This window comes from Anopheles stephensi, chromosome 3 (assembly GCF_013141755.1).
Source record: "Anopheles stephensi strain Indian chromosome 3, UCI_ANSTEP_V1.0, whole genome shotgun sequence".
Classification (NCBI taxonomy): Eukaryota; Metazoa; Arthropoda; class Insecta; order Diptera; family Culicidae; genus Anopheles; species Anopheles stephensi.
Window position 1 is genome coordinate 84,848,644 of NC_050203.1, and position 11,553 is coordinate 84,860,196.

An 11,553-nucleotide genomic window follows, 5' to 3' on the forward strand; every position below is an offset into this window, starting at 1 on the left:
GTTGGTGTGACATTTCGTATTTAAATCTCCACCTTAAATCCATCTCACCACAGACACCGATGTCTTATCGATCCTCGAAGCCTGATGGTTCCTGGAGGAGTTGAGTGACGATTCTTTTAAAAATTCGTCTAAGAACACTGTCTTGCGACATTGCGGTCCGGAGAATCCTCTCGAATCGATAGTTTTCCACGCGAACGGAAGAAACCGTTCGCCAGCACTCAGAAAGGAAAGTTTCTAAATTTTAAATTAAGCAGCAACTTTGGGCCAAGTTCTTCGCCGACAGTGAGTGGTTGACGAAAGGTGACGATTTTGCGTCGGCTTGTTACCTCCAACGACAGGGAGAAAAACTTTTCGCTTCAAACATCTTCAACCGATGAAAAGATCTGTCGAATTATTTCCCCTTTTTTTCTCCTTCAATTTTCTTCTCTTCTCTTCGGGTTTGTTTTCGGACGAATATTTTACCGAGTTTTTCATTTTAATTATTTAACTAACAGACAAACCCACCTTTCAGGGAAAAGTTCCATGTTTTGCTATGGTCGTGTGCTGATTTTTCACATCTTTTTCCCCCTTTTTTCTCGTTTGTTTTGCGTTTCCCGTGCATTAAAGGCTTGCTGGCTCTAATGAAATCTCGTGCACAAAAACGACTGAATAGAACAATTAGTTTTAAGCTGTCAAAAAACGTGTGCCGCCCGGTCTTTTACTTCTTTAATTTGGATTTTATCGTTTTTTGGGTTGTTTTTTTCTTCTACCTTTCTTTACTTGCTTCCTGGTTTTCTATTATTCCCTATTTTTCACGCTTACCGTACATCCTTGTTCTATTCTTTTCCGTTCACTTTGTTTGGTTCTTAAATTTCGGCTTTTATACCTGCGTTTTTTGTGTGTGATTCGAGTTTTCTATTTTGCCTTCTTTTATTCGCTGCTCGCTCGGTTGACATTACTTTGTATTGTTCGCCAAACTTATTAAAACATTTTAAGTAAAACGCATCGGCATTCGCTTGTTTTTTTTTTTTTTTTGCTGGCTTCTCCATTTCAATTGCGCTGTATGCCCCGCGATGTCTTTTCAATTCTTTTGCTGGTTTTCTTATGATTTTTTAAACTGTCGGAGATGGATTCCATAGAATTCACTTGTCCGGATTTTATTTCATTCCAACAATGATGCCGTTCGCACCGCAACATAGCGTATTTCACACCTTTTCGGGCTGTGTGGGCAGCTGAAGTAAGAACTGATCTACCGAACACAATGCAGACCAGCACAGCAAAACCACCACAGCAAGAGCAGGTTAAAATGTACGTTACGACCGGGGGGTTTTAAAACGATTCCGTTCCGGAAGATTATCAGCCTGGGAAACAAAACGGTGGCCGGGCAAGACTCACCAGCACCGAGCGCGCGATCCACCGTTGTTCTCACCTTTCTAGACTGGCAAAAACATATAAAGTTCCAATCTCTGCCTTAATCGAGTCCGATTCACACTCAATCATAACGGCTTGGTGTGGAGATAATGGCGTGCGGTTTGGTTGTAATTGAAAACAACAAAACTGAAAAGCGAAAAAAAGGGAAACGGAAACCATTTTCCACGATGCAGCAGCAGAAGCGAAACGAAAACCTGTCCGATGATTGTCCGATGGGCTGTGCTCTATTGTTGTTGCAGCCTCTTATCCGATGCATTGCACTGGCCAGTGCTGCAAAGTGCAGTAAATGCACTTGAATGAAAAAAGAGACCGGTTCCGCTTAACCAACTCAGAAAACAGATAAGAAGTTACGAAAATAAATAGAAATCTGATAAAAACGTTACTACAAACTATGATTTATTAATATAAATATGATAAACTATGGAAGTAATATGACAAGATAAAAACCAAAAACATGAAACTGGTTAAAATACAGTTACATAACATATGTGAAGTAATTTGAATCAATTAGAAGAAAAAAAGGTTAAAAATAGAACAATACAAAACAAGAACACTAAAATGATTTGAAAAGGAATTTTAATATCAAATAATATTGAGATTTTAATACAAAAAAGAGAAAACAGAACATTTCTGCATTTGAGTGACACTTGCTAAATGCTACATTATAGCAAACGCGCCTACTGCAAACGCCACGGAATAGTTCTCAGAAATATAAAATATAAATGGATAAAAATTTAAAACTAAAAATCAATAATACGATAAAGGTAAAAAATATGATGAAACGTAAAAAAATGTCTCAAAACTATTAGAGCGACATTTAAAACACACAATTTATCAAATAGAAACATAAAAACGGAACTATAAACTAATCAAAAACAAATACATTAAAAAAATAAATACTAAAAAGTACAAACATAAAAACTAAAATAAATTTTAACAAATACAAAAAAAGAGAGAACGAAGCAAAATAAGAACAAAAAATGTGTTTTCCACAGCACACGATAATGTGCCCCATTTGCTGCCACTCAATAACTATTGCACCAGCAAATGAATAGGATTCCTTTTCAGCTGTATTCATTCACTGCTGATCCATTACGCCTTCACAGTGCTTCTCTTAGTAACCGTCCGGAATCCCGGCGGATTGTTACCATGACTAGCTAGCTGGCTGGGTGGTGCGAGAAAGTATCCGTTTTTCCCGTGGCATCCTTTGTCAATCAAACAACGGTTAAACTATTCCATCAATCGGTGATCGACGTTCCGTGCCATATCTCGAATTCTGTTCTGCTGTTCTGTTACGTTCTCCTTTCTTTTCCATTTTCCAATATATTTCATTGTTGTTGCTCGCATGCATTCTTAACAGCTTGCAGTGATCGTTTCTTTTCAATTTCTTACTTCAATAATTCAACACCTTCTTTATTTTGCGTTATGCTGCTCCTGTTTTTCTGCTTCTGTTATTTAATGTCTTACATTTTTTCCGCGTTGCTCTACTTCAATTTCATAACTCAAAATGAATTGGTGAAGCGTGGTAGAAACAGAGAAAAGAAGAACATATCCAGTTGCGTGATTGAGTTATTGTGTAGACCTTTTCGAGATTTATCTGTACATTTCACGCCATAAACATATTCATCAACCCATTGTTCACCGGGCGGGATTTTAAAGCGAAGCGTTTGTTTGTGTCTTTTAAAATTCGTCACATTTCGGTTTCTGGTTTTATGCTTGTTCCCCCTTTTTTCTATTTTTCAAATGCATAATCCTCACATTAGCATCGAAATCACTTCTTTTTTTTTTTGAAACGTTGATTCGTTTTGCTTTTTGTGAGACCGTGACCCTCGCTGGCTGCTTACCGTGTCGATGAATCGCATCTGTCAGGCCTTGGCCAGTAAATATATAGTGTCGGATTCACGGAGGGATTCATCGACCGGTGTCAACCCGTTTCATCCCTTGCTGCTAGGGAGACTGAGCACAGATTTAAGCTACAAGGCCAGTGTTGAGGCGAGAAAAGTCTCACTTGGGATGTTTATTAAATTTAATCGGATTATCTCTCAATTTTCCGGTTGATTGTTATTATTATCTTACCCACCAGCCAGCGTGTGTGTGTGTGTGTTGAAGGCTGCTGCCAAGGACACCAAAACCGGCGAGAAGAGAGAAGGAAAAGAGTGGGTTTTAATAGACCGAAGATTGATACGATTTTGCTCAGCCCTTCTGCTTCGTGTTGTCCTTTGGTTGAGCATTTTTCCAGTTTTCTATGGCGCACACAACACGGGTGACAAAGCGGGAGGAAAAATCCTCCTCCCCCACCATGGAACACAAACACACGCATTTTGGTGCATTTAATTAGATAAAAACATTTTATCTTCACCTTCCTGTGTTTAATCACAACGAATGCACGACTGAGAAAGAGAGAGGGAGAGGACGTGGATTGGCGTGGAAACTGCGTGAAAGCAAATCGTTTTCCCAGCCTCGTTGGTGGAGCATGGCAGTGGAGGATGAATTAATTCCAAACACCGTTAGTGCGACGAACCGTGAAAAGTTGCCGGAGCCATCATCACCGAGGCGCCCCAAAGTCTGCAGACAAATAATGCCACGCGAGAACTCGGTGTCGAGCAGAAGTGTGTATGGATCATTAAATGTCGCCACAGTCACAGTACTTTTTTCCCACTGTTGTTTTTCCACCAAAGGGGTTTTTTTTGTTCCGAATTTTCCCGGAAGTTACCCAGATTCTGGCATCCGGTTTGGTTGGCGCTTTTTGGCAGTGATTTATATGCCTCCGCTGGTTTTTTTGTTGCTTTGTTTTGTTTCCTTCTCAACACTTTTCACTGTGTAAATTGAAAAACAAAATAATACCAACAGCCATGGAAAAACACACACACACGACCAGTGAGAAGCAAAGGTGCTATTTACGGTTGCAAAGAATATGCTAAACTCTCAGTGGAGAGCGTTGAAAAGGTTAAAATAAACGATTTACAAAGCACCACCGATCCGTGTCTGATGTGCGTTTTCGCGCGCCATTTTCTCTTCCTCTCTAACCACGTGTGAAGAACCAGAGCAGCGCACGTGCGTTTTGTTTTCGCCCATCAGATTCGGATCAGACGGATTGTCGCTTGTTAATTGACGGGAAAATTTGATGCTCTGCCTGCTACGATCTCGCCCAAACACGGCAACACATTGTTCACTATGATGAGCAGAACGAAACAAACGACCGGTCAAGTTGACAGGCAACGGTATCTTGGATGAGACTGAGGGGTTTTTGGAGAGTTCTGCTATCTTTCATGGCTGATCTTTTATCAATGATTTATATTATAGAGCGATAATAAACCTTCCAAATTATTGCTCACTCTCTATTGGGGACGAATAGATCTACAAAACATAAACCGCGGAAAGCAGTTGTCCAAAATCTGGACCAAAACTTCTCAACCGAATCGACCCGTGGAAGGTTCGCAGATTAAGCCACCAAGCTATATCAACAAGAAAAAAAGAGAGACACGAAGAAAAAAGCAACTGCAGAAGCCACACCAGCGGATGCAATTTGAGCGGATTAAAATTTATTTTATAGCAGCTTACTGTCGCATTAAGCAGCAGCAGCCAAGCTCACACTTACCCTAACGCCTCATAATTCTTGGGCGATAATTGTTTGCATGCTCACCCAATGCGAAGCAGGGAATAAAAACAGACCTAGTGTGATGTAGTAATATCATGCTGGTGCCCTTTTTTTCTTTTGTGAAATGTGGCAAAATTTGCATTCGCGGTTTGCCATCCACGGCACGAACAAGCGCATAGTTCGTGTTAGTAAAATGGCACGTATGGCACCTCTTGCCGGGAAGCTTATTGTTGTTCGTTGGCCACCACCACCAGAAGGAAGATATTAGGCGCAAAGTAAATGGCAGCAGAAGTATCTTAATGGGCGAGTTTTTAAAACACATTAAAGCATAATGCTGAATTATGAGGAGGATAATAAAGCGGGCTGCGCCCATGTAAATGAGAATAGTTTCTGTTTTGTGTGGTAGTGGCTGGCATTAAATCGTTGTACGGAACTGATGGGAAGGAAACAAGACAAAGGAGCCGTTTATGGGGAGGATTTTTGATGATAAATCGTATCACCAGAGGGAGATTTAACGTATCACATCCGAGCTGGTAAGTTGGTGTAATCGGACGCGTCATGACTCTACAACACGCTCGGACTGGGTTCAATTCTCGATGAAAAAATGTGTTTTTCTCAAGGTTATAGAACGGTTCATGGAACGGCGGATCCTTCACTTATTAGGAAGAAAGCATTCCAATCTCCCACAACTCCTTCATTTATTCATATTTTATTTAAAAAAAATTGAAATTGATATTAAAATTATTCCCCGTTTTTCTTTTCTCTCCAGGACTCTCGGCGGAAATCTACTACGTCCGCGAAGGACAGGTCAATGCATACGCCCTTCACTTCACCGTACCGGTCCCGGCCGATGTGGAGGAGATCTCGTTCACCTGGCAAAGTCTTGCCGACCGACCACTGCCCTATCGGATCAACATCGATTCACCCGACTCGATCGCACTGCCAAAACCGTCGATGAACATATCCTGGCAGGGAGAGATCCCGGAACACATCGAAACGTTCGCCATCGGGTTGCGCTGCAGTGGAGAAAAGTCGGCCGAATTGGACATAACGATCACGATCGAGGTGACTCTAGATCGGTTGACGGGTAACACAACGGAGCTGCTGTTCCGTCGCAAAAAGATCTGTTTGATGAGGTAAATATGAGCGAATCGGAATCGATATTGAAATCACTTCTAACAGCTCTTTTCGTCCTCCCGCTAGTGAACATCCAGACGCAACACAACCGGATCCCTATCTGCTGGAGAATGCTTCCAACGGACAGAATGGGCTGATCACGATCATAATAGGAGGCATTCTGGCGATCCTCTTCGTTTCGATCTTCATCATGATCGCGTACTGTGTGCGAGGCTCGTTCAACAGAAAACCACACCACGCACAACCGATCCGGACGTCCAGCTTCCAGCGTCTTCAGACACACGCACCATCGGCGCCCTCCTCGATCGTATCTCCTCCCTCGATCGCTCCCACGATCGCCACTCTTTCACGCAATCGCATCTACGCGAATGCTGAGCCAGAGGAACTGCAGCGCCGTATCTCCGAACTGACCGTCCAACGATGCCGTGTACGCCTGTCCAGTCTACTTCAGGAGGGCACATTCGGACGTGTCTACCGTGGCAGCTACAACGACAGCCAGGAGGTGTTGGTAAAGACGGTCGGACCACACGCTTCCCAGGTGCAAGTGTCCCTACTCCTCCACGAAGGCATGAGCCTGTACGGTGCACAACACCCAGGAATCCTATCCGTGTTGGGCGTATCGATCGACGATCACACAGCTCCATTCCTGCTCTACCTAGCTCCGGAAAACACACGCAACCTGAAGATCTTCCTGCAGGAACCGGTCGCCCGCACCCTAACCACGATTCAGATCGTCAAGATTCAGCTCCAGCTCGCCCAAGCACTCGGCCACCTGCACAGTCACGGTGTGATCCACAAGGACATTGCGGCACGAAATTGCGTGTAAGTGTTGTTCTCGCGATTGAGTTGATTCCGAAGTTTCGCACAAACTAACCGATCGGATATCTTCATTTCTTTCGACAGGATCGACGATCAGCTGCGGGTGAAGTTGGCCGACAACTCGCTGTCCCGCGATCTGTTCCCCGGCGATTACTACTGTCTGGGGGACAGTGAGAACCGACCGATCAAGTGGCTTGCGCTCGAATCCATCCAGTTCAAGCAGTTCAGTGAAGCGTCCGACACGTGGGCATTTGGTGTCCTCATGTGGGAGCTCTGTACACTTGCCCGACAACCTTACGCTGAGGTAGAATTAGAAGTGAGAGTTGATGCGCAACCGGACGTTGGTGACTGATGGTATTCTTCTTCGTCTTTTTTGTCTCGGGTAATTTCTTTAGGTCGATCCGTTCGAGATGGAACACTATCTGCGCGATGGTTACCGGTTATCGCAGCCCATCAACTGTCCAGATGAGCTGTAAGTAGCTTCCTTCCCCCGCGGCACCGAGCATGACCCTTTCCGAGATATTAACGGCTTTTCCTCCGCAGGTTCGCAATAATGGCCTACTGCTGGACGATGCTACCGATGGAGCGGCCGTCGTTCGAGCAGCTCCAGATCTGTCTGCAGGACTTTTACGCCCAGCTGACACGCTACGTCTAGGGATTACCGAGTCCCGGCCAACGGTTCTACATGTTTCCTACGCCCCGGGCACTATCGTTAAGCTTTAGATTTAGAGTGAAAAACCGATCCCCCGCATCCGCACCCGCACCCGCACCACTGCCGCCCACCCCAACGTCAACGGTTCCGAACCGCGCGACTGAAGCGTCCGCCATGTACAACACACTGCCGGCCATCACTGCCGGTGGCGTTTCGTGACAAAAGCCGGCACCGTTGGCCAGCGTCGGCATTGGACAGGGGACGCTTCTTCCACCGGCAGCGGTGGCCTGGAGCTCCGTGTCCACCCTAACGGCCAACGGTGCCCGGTGCAAAGGTGGTAAAAAAGCTTTCGCAAAGGATGTGCAGCAGCGCACCAAGGATCATCATCACCATCACCATCATCATCACAACCGATTCCCGAACTTCCGCACGATCGGGGTGCCGAAGAGTGGTGCCGGTGGGAAGAGCGGTGGGGGATCGCTTGGCCGTCACCTCAGTCAGAAGGAGAAGCCGGTGACGGCGGCGGCGGTGGTGGTGGTGGAGGAGGAGGAGGAGTCGAACGACGAGAAGAGGAGTGGAAGCACCGAGTCGTCCTCGCCAGTGCAACCGTACATTATACCGTGTGCGCCATCGCCGTCACGGTGAATCGAGCCAGCCAGCGAGCAGCTTCGTGTGAATACATCGTGCCAAAAACTAATAAGGTGACAATTAACTACTACAACTACTACTCCTGCTGCTAGTACGTACTGTGCGGACGACGGTGCGTCGTTCTCGCGGCTTGTTTGTTCTCGTTCGATCGTTCGTTTGTTAGTGCTGGTAGATTTTTTATGCTTTTCTTTGGTTCGTATGTAAGGGAACGATCGTTTCACAATCAATCTCATCGCATCGGCAGGCGACACATAGGCAGAGGTGTAAGTGTTAAGGATCAGCATCATCATCATCATCATCAGTAAGAGAATTCATATCCATTCCGCGAGCGAAAAGAAAAATGGAGGGAAAAGTAGTGACAGGTGTCGGACATAGTTTATTTAAGCGCCGTTTTAGCGAGGAACGCGTCCCGGTATCTCCGCTTGTATATAGTATCCCCATCCCACGATTCAATTGTAGTAAGAACCCGTCGTAGTAGATAGAGTCTAGACCACTAGTGACGAGTAGGGGCGCGAAGGTAGGAAAGAAGGAAGGAAGTTATTTATTATTGCTAGATAGAGTCGCTAAACAACCTTTTTTATACACGAGAAAAACGAAAACGGTCAAAGATTAACATACAACGGTCGAATGCCAACAACACCAATCAAACAATAATTGCTATAAAACAACAGTCGATTTGTGGTGGGCTAATTTTGGGAGACACGTCTCCATTTTGTCTTCGTCCTTTTGTCTCGGTTTGTTTGTCTCTGGTTTTTTTTTTTTTTTTTGTTTATCAATCCTGCTCTTTATCACAAACAAAACTTTACTCTCTTTCATCTTTCTCTCTCTCGATGTCCTCCGTTCAAGTTTTCGTTCCAATAACTCTTTTTCCCCCGGTCCATAATAACCGCTCGACGTAACGTAAATCTGTTAAATAGAAAGCTGTCTAGCAACTATACTCCCTGCATAATAAAGGAAGTATTAAACTGAACTGGCTTTCGGGTAATTTTTAGCGTTTTATTACCTTCCGAAAATAAAATTAAATCAAACGTACTTGGTCTCAATCCACAGTGGCAAGAATGTTAGAGATATCTGGTGGAATTTGGAGTCCGCGGATTCCGAAGAACAGTAGTGGTCCTCGTCCTACATAAATCTGTCTTGATTTTTCCCCTCAAAACTAAGCACAATCCCGAGATACATGTTCTAGTGAGTCATTCCAGGATCTTTCCTAAATATCCCTCTATTACACCCAAAATACCCGAACCGGTACGAACTGTGGCGAATAGTCAAGACACAAACCCCACTCACCATCAGATCGGTTTAAATTGTACCACTTGATTTTAACAGTCCGCAGTGCCAGCAATGTTTAATGTGAAGTGAATGCTTCGTGTTGAGGTTTTTAACACATTTTACAACATTATAATTGAGTTTTTTTCTTTCCCCAATGCGAAGCATTTTAACGGTTTTATTTGGTACAAAATTCAAATGTTGCTTACAACTGTCAAACGAAGCTGTCAGATGAATGAGCCAACCTCCTGCACATAAACCTCATTCAGGCGATTTGTTGTGGAATGAGCAATTGTTTTCGTTTGCGCTGCTACTACTAGATTTATGGAATAAAACAAGCATCCTGTCTCTGCCGGAAACTAGTAATCGAAGCATCGGTACGTTGCAAATGCTTATTTCCATTACCGGAAGTTTGCCTCCTTCCTACATGTGTCTCCGTTTCCTATCGTTTCACCAGCGATGGATGCCCTTAACACGTACTACAGCAAGGAGGAGTACGTGGAAACTGCGTCCGGGAACAAGGTTAGCCGCCAGACGGTTCTATGCGGCTCGCAAAACATTGTCCTCCACGGTAAGGTGATCGTGCAGAGCGGTGCCATCATCCGGGGAGATTTGGCTTCCGTCCGTACCGGAAGATACTGTGTCATTTCCAAGGGATCGGTCGTGCGGCCACCGTACAAACAGTTCAGCAAGGGTGTTGCCTTTTTCCCGCTGCAAATCGGCGATCATGTGTTTATCGGCGAGGGAGCCGTTGTGTCGGCGGCCTCGATCGGATCTTACGTTTACATTGGCAAGAATGCTGTGATAGTAAGTGGGACAACCAAACCGCTGGACGATCATACGTGTGATGCGGAAAGCTTACCTTTTTCCCTCTGTCACAAACAGGGACGGCGATGCTTGCTGAAGGATAACTGTATTGTCGAGGACGGAGCAGTTGTCCCGCCGGAAACGACCGTCGCCAGCTACATGCGCTTCACTGCCGACGGAAAGATTGAAGGTGGGCAAGGTAATCCTGATTTCGTACCACACGCGATGCTGGATTTAATGATCGAGTTCACCAAATCGTACTACGACCATTTCGTTCCGGCACCCAACTGACGGCAACGCGAACTCTCGACTCCCCCGAGAGTTTCCCGAGTGCAATGAAAAAAAGAACGTTTTTCCCCCAGAGCATCAACAGCATTTCCACGGCAATCGAGCGTCGCACAGTAACTATTCTTAATCTACCGTATAACACAAACCTATTTATTCGAAGAGATAACAAATAAATCGTACATCGTTAGGCGAAAATGAGGTTTATTCACCAATAAAGTAGTGTTTGTAGCGGTAGTAATATGAACCAACACCAAGTTCGTCACGTCCGATCGGTTGTAAAAACGGCACGAGGTTGTAGCTTAACGCATAAAGACGGTCCCGGAAAACATGCTTACAAAAAGAACACCTAACCTCCGATGGGTCGGTCCATCGGTTTGCAACGGTGGTGGCTGGCAGCGCAGTAGAAGCAGCAGTTTAGTTCGGTTCGCTTCGATCACTTCTTGCCCGACTTCTTGATACCGCCCTGGAGCAGTGGACCACCCTTGGACGCTTTCTGTTTTGCCGCTTCGAGCGCCTTCTGTTGCTCCTTCTGCTTCTGCTTGAAGGCCACATCGTCGTCGTCCATCTCGGACTGCTCCTTTTTCGGTGCCTTCAGCGGCTTCTTTTTGCCACCTTCGCGTCCACTCATGGTTTTACGGCTGGTGGCATGGTGGACGAGACAGTGGTTCGTTAAGATTTTTTATATAAAATCGCTTTTACGGGTAGTAAATTTACCTGTTTTAGTAATGGTAGAGAGAAATGCGCCTGGAAATGCGTATGCTTGCAACTTTGATCAGATCTGTTTGACGTTTGCTGCTGACAGCTGACCATTGACAGTGTCGCCGGGTACGGTCACGCTGATTGACAGTTCCATTATTTGTTTATTTAAAAAAATCAAATTTATCCGTTGTATTTTGAAACAGATGCTATCAAGCCGAATATCAATGAT

At 44.9% G+C, this 11,553-nt stretch overlaps 3 protein-coding genes across 4 annotated transcripts in view; 2 read left to right on the forward strand and 1 right to left on the reverse strand.

Moving 5' to 3' along the window:
• LOC118513837 (tyrosine-protein kinase Dnt) overlaps positions 1-9,234 on the forward strand; it is a 90,117-nt gene extending 80,883 nt beyond the window's left edge. For both annotated transcript variants that reach the window (XM_036060106.1, XM_036060105.1), the window contains 5 exons: positions 5,778-6,144; positions 6,212-6,967; positions 7,049-7,268; positions 7,360-7,436; positions 7,508-9,234. In XM_036060106.1, the coding sequence (XP_035915999.1) occupies positions 5,963-6,144; positions 6,212-6,967; positions 7,049-7,268; positions 7,360-7,436; positions 7,508-7,619 (1,347 nt within the window). In that variant the 5' untranslated portion in view covers positions 5,778-5,962 and the 3' untranslated portion in view covers positions 7,620-9,234. The remainder of the gene's footprint in view (positions 1-5,777; positions 6,145-6,211; positions 6,968-7,048; positions 7,269-7,359; positions 7,437-7,507) is intronic.
• Positions 9,235-9,763: 529 nt separating this feature from the next.
• Positions 9,764-10,859, forward strand: LOC118513840 (dynactin subunit 5). Its single transcript, XM_036060117.1, has 3 exons — positions 9,764-9,907; positions 9,988-10,337; positions 10,416-10,859. The coding sequence occupies exons 1-3, from the start codon at positions 9,766-9,768 to the stop codon at positions 10,626-10,628; spliced, it is 705 nt and encodes a 234-aa protein (XP_035916010.1). The 5' UTR covers positions 9,764-9,765; the 3' UTR covers positions 10,629-10,859.
• Positions 10,803-11,469, reverse strand: LOC118513844 (translation machinery-associated protein 7 homolog). Its single transcript, XM_036060122.1, has 2 exons — positions 11,340-11,469; positions 10,803-11,263 (listed from the first exon to the last, which is right to left on the reverse strand). The coding sequence occupies exon 2, from the start codon at positions 11,251-11,253 to the stop codon at positions 11,059-11,061; it is 195 nt and encodes a 64-aa protein (XP_035916015.1). The 5' UTR covers positions 11,254-11,263; positions 11,340-11,469; the 3' UTR covers positions 10,803-11,058.
• Positions 11,470-11,553: the final 84 nt, after the last annotated feature.

Coding starts and splice junctions, on each gene's coding strand:
- LOC118513840 (XM_036060117.1), top strand. CDS start 9,766: ATGAGCCAACCTCCTGCACATAAACCTCATTCAGGCGATTTGTTGTGG. Junction 9,908..9,987: donor AACTAGTAATCGAAGCATCG/GTACGTTGCAAA, acceptor TCGTTTCACCAG/CGATGGATGCCCTTAACACG. Junction 10,338..10,415: donor TTGGCAAGAATGCTGTGATA/GTAAGTGGGACA, acceptor TGTCACAAACAG/GGACGGCGATGCTTGCTGAA.
- LOC118513844 (XM_036060122.1), bottom strand. CDS start 11,253: ATGAGTGGACGCGAAGGTGGCAAAAAGAAGCCGCTGAAGGCACCGAAA.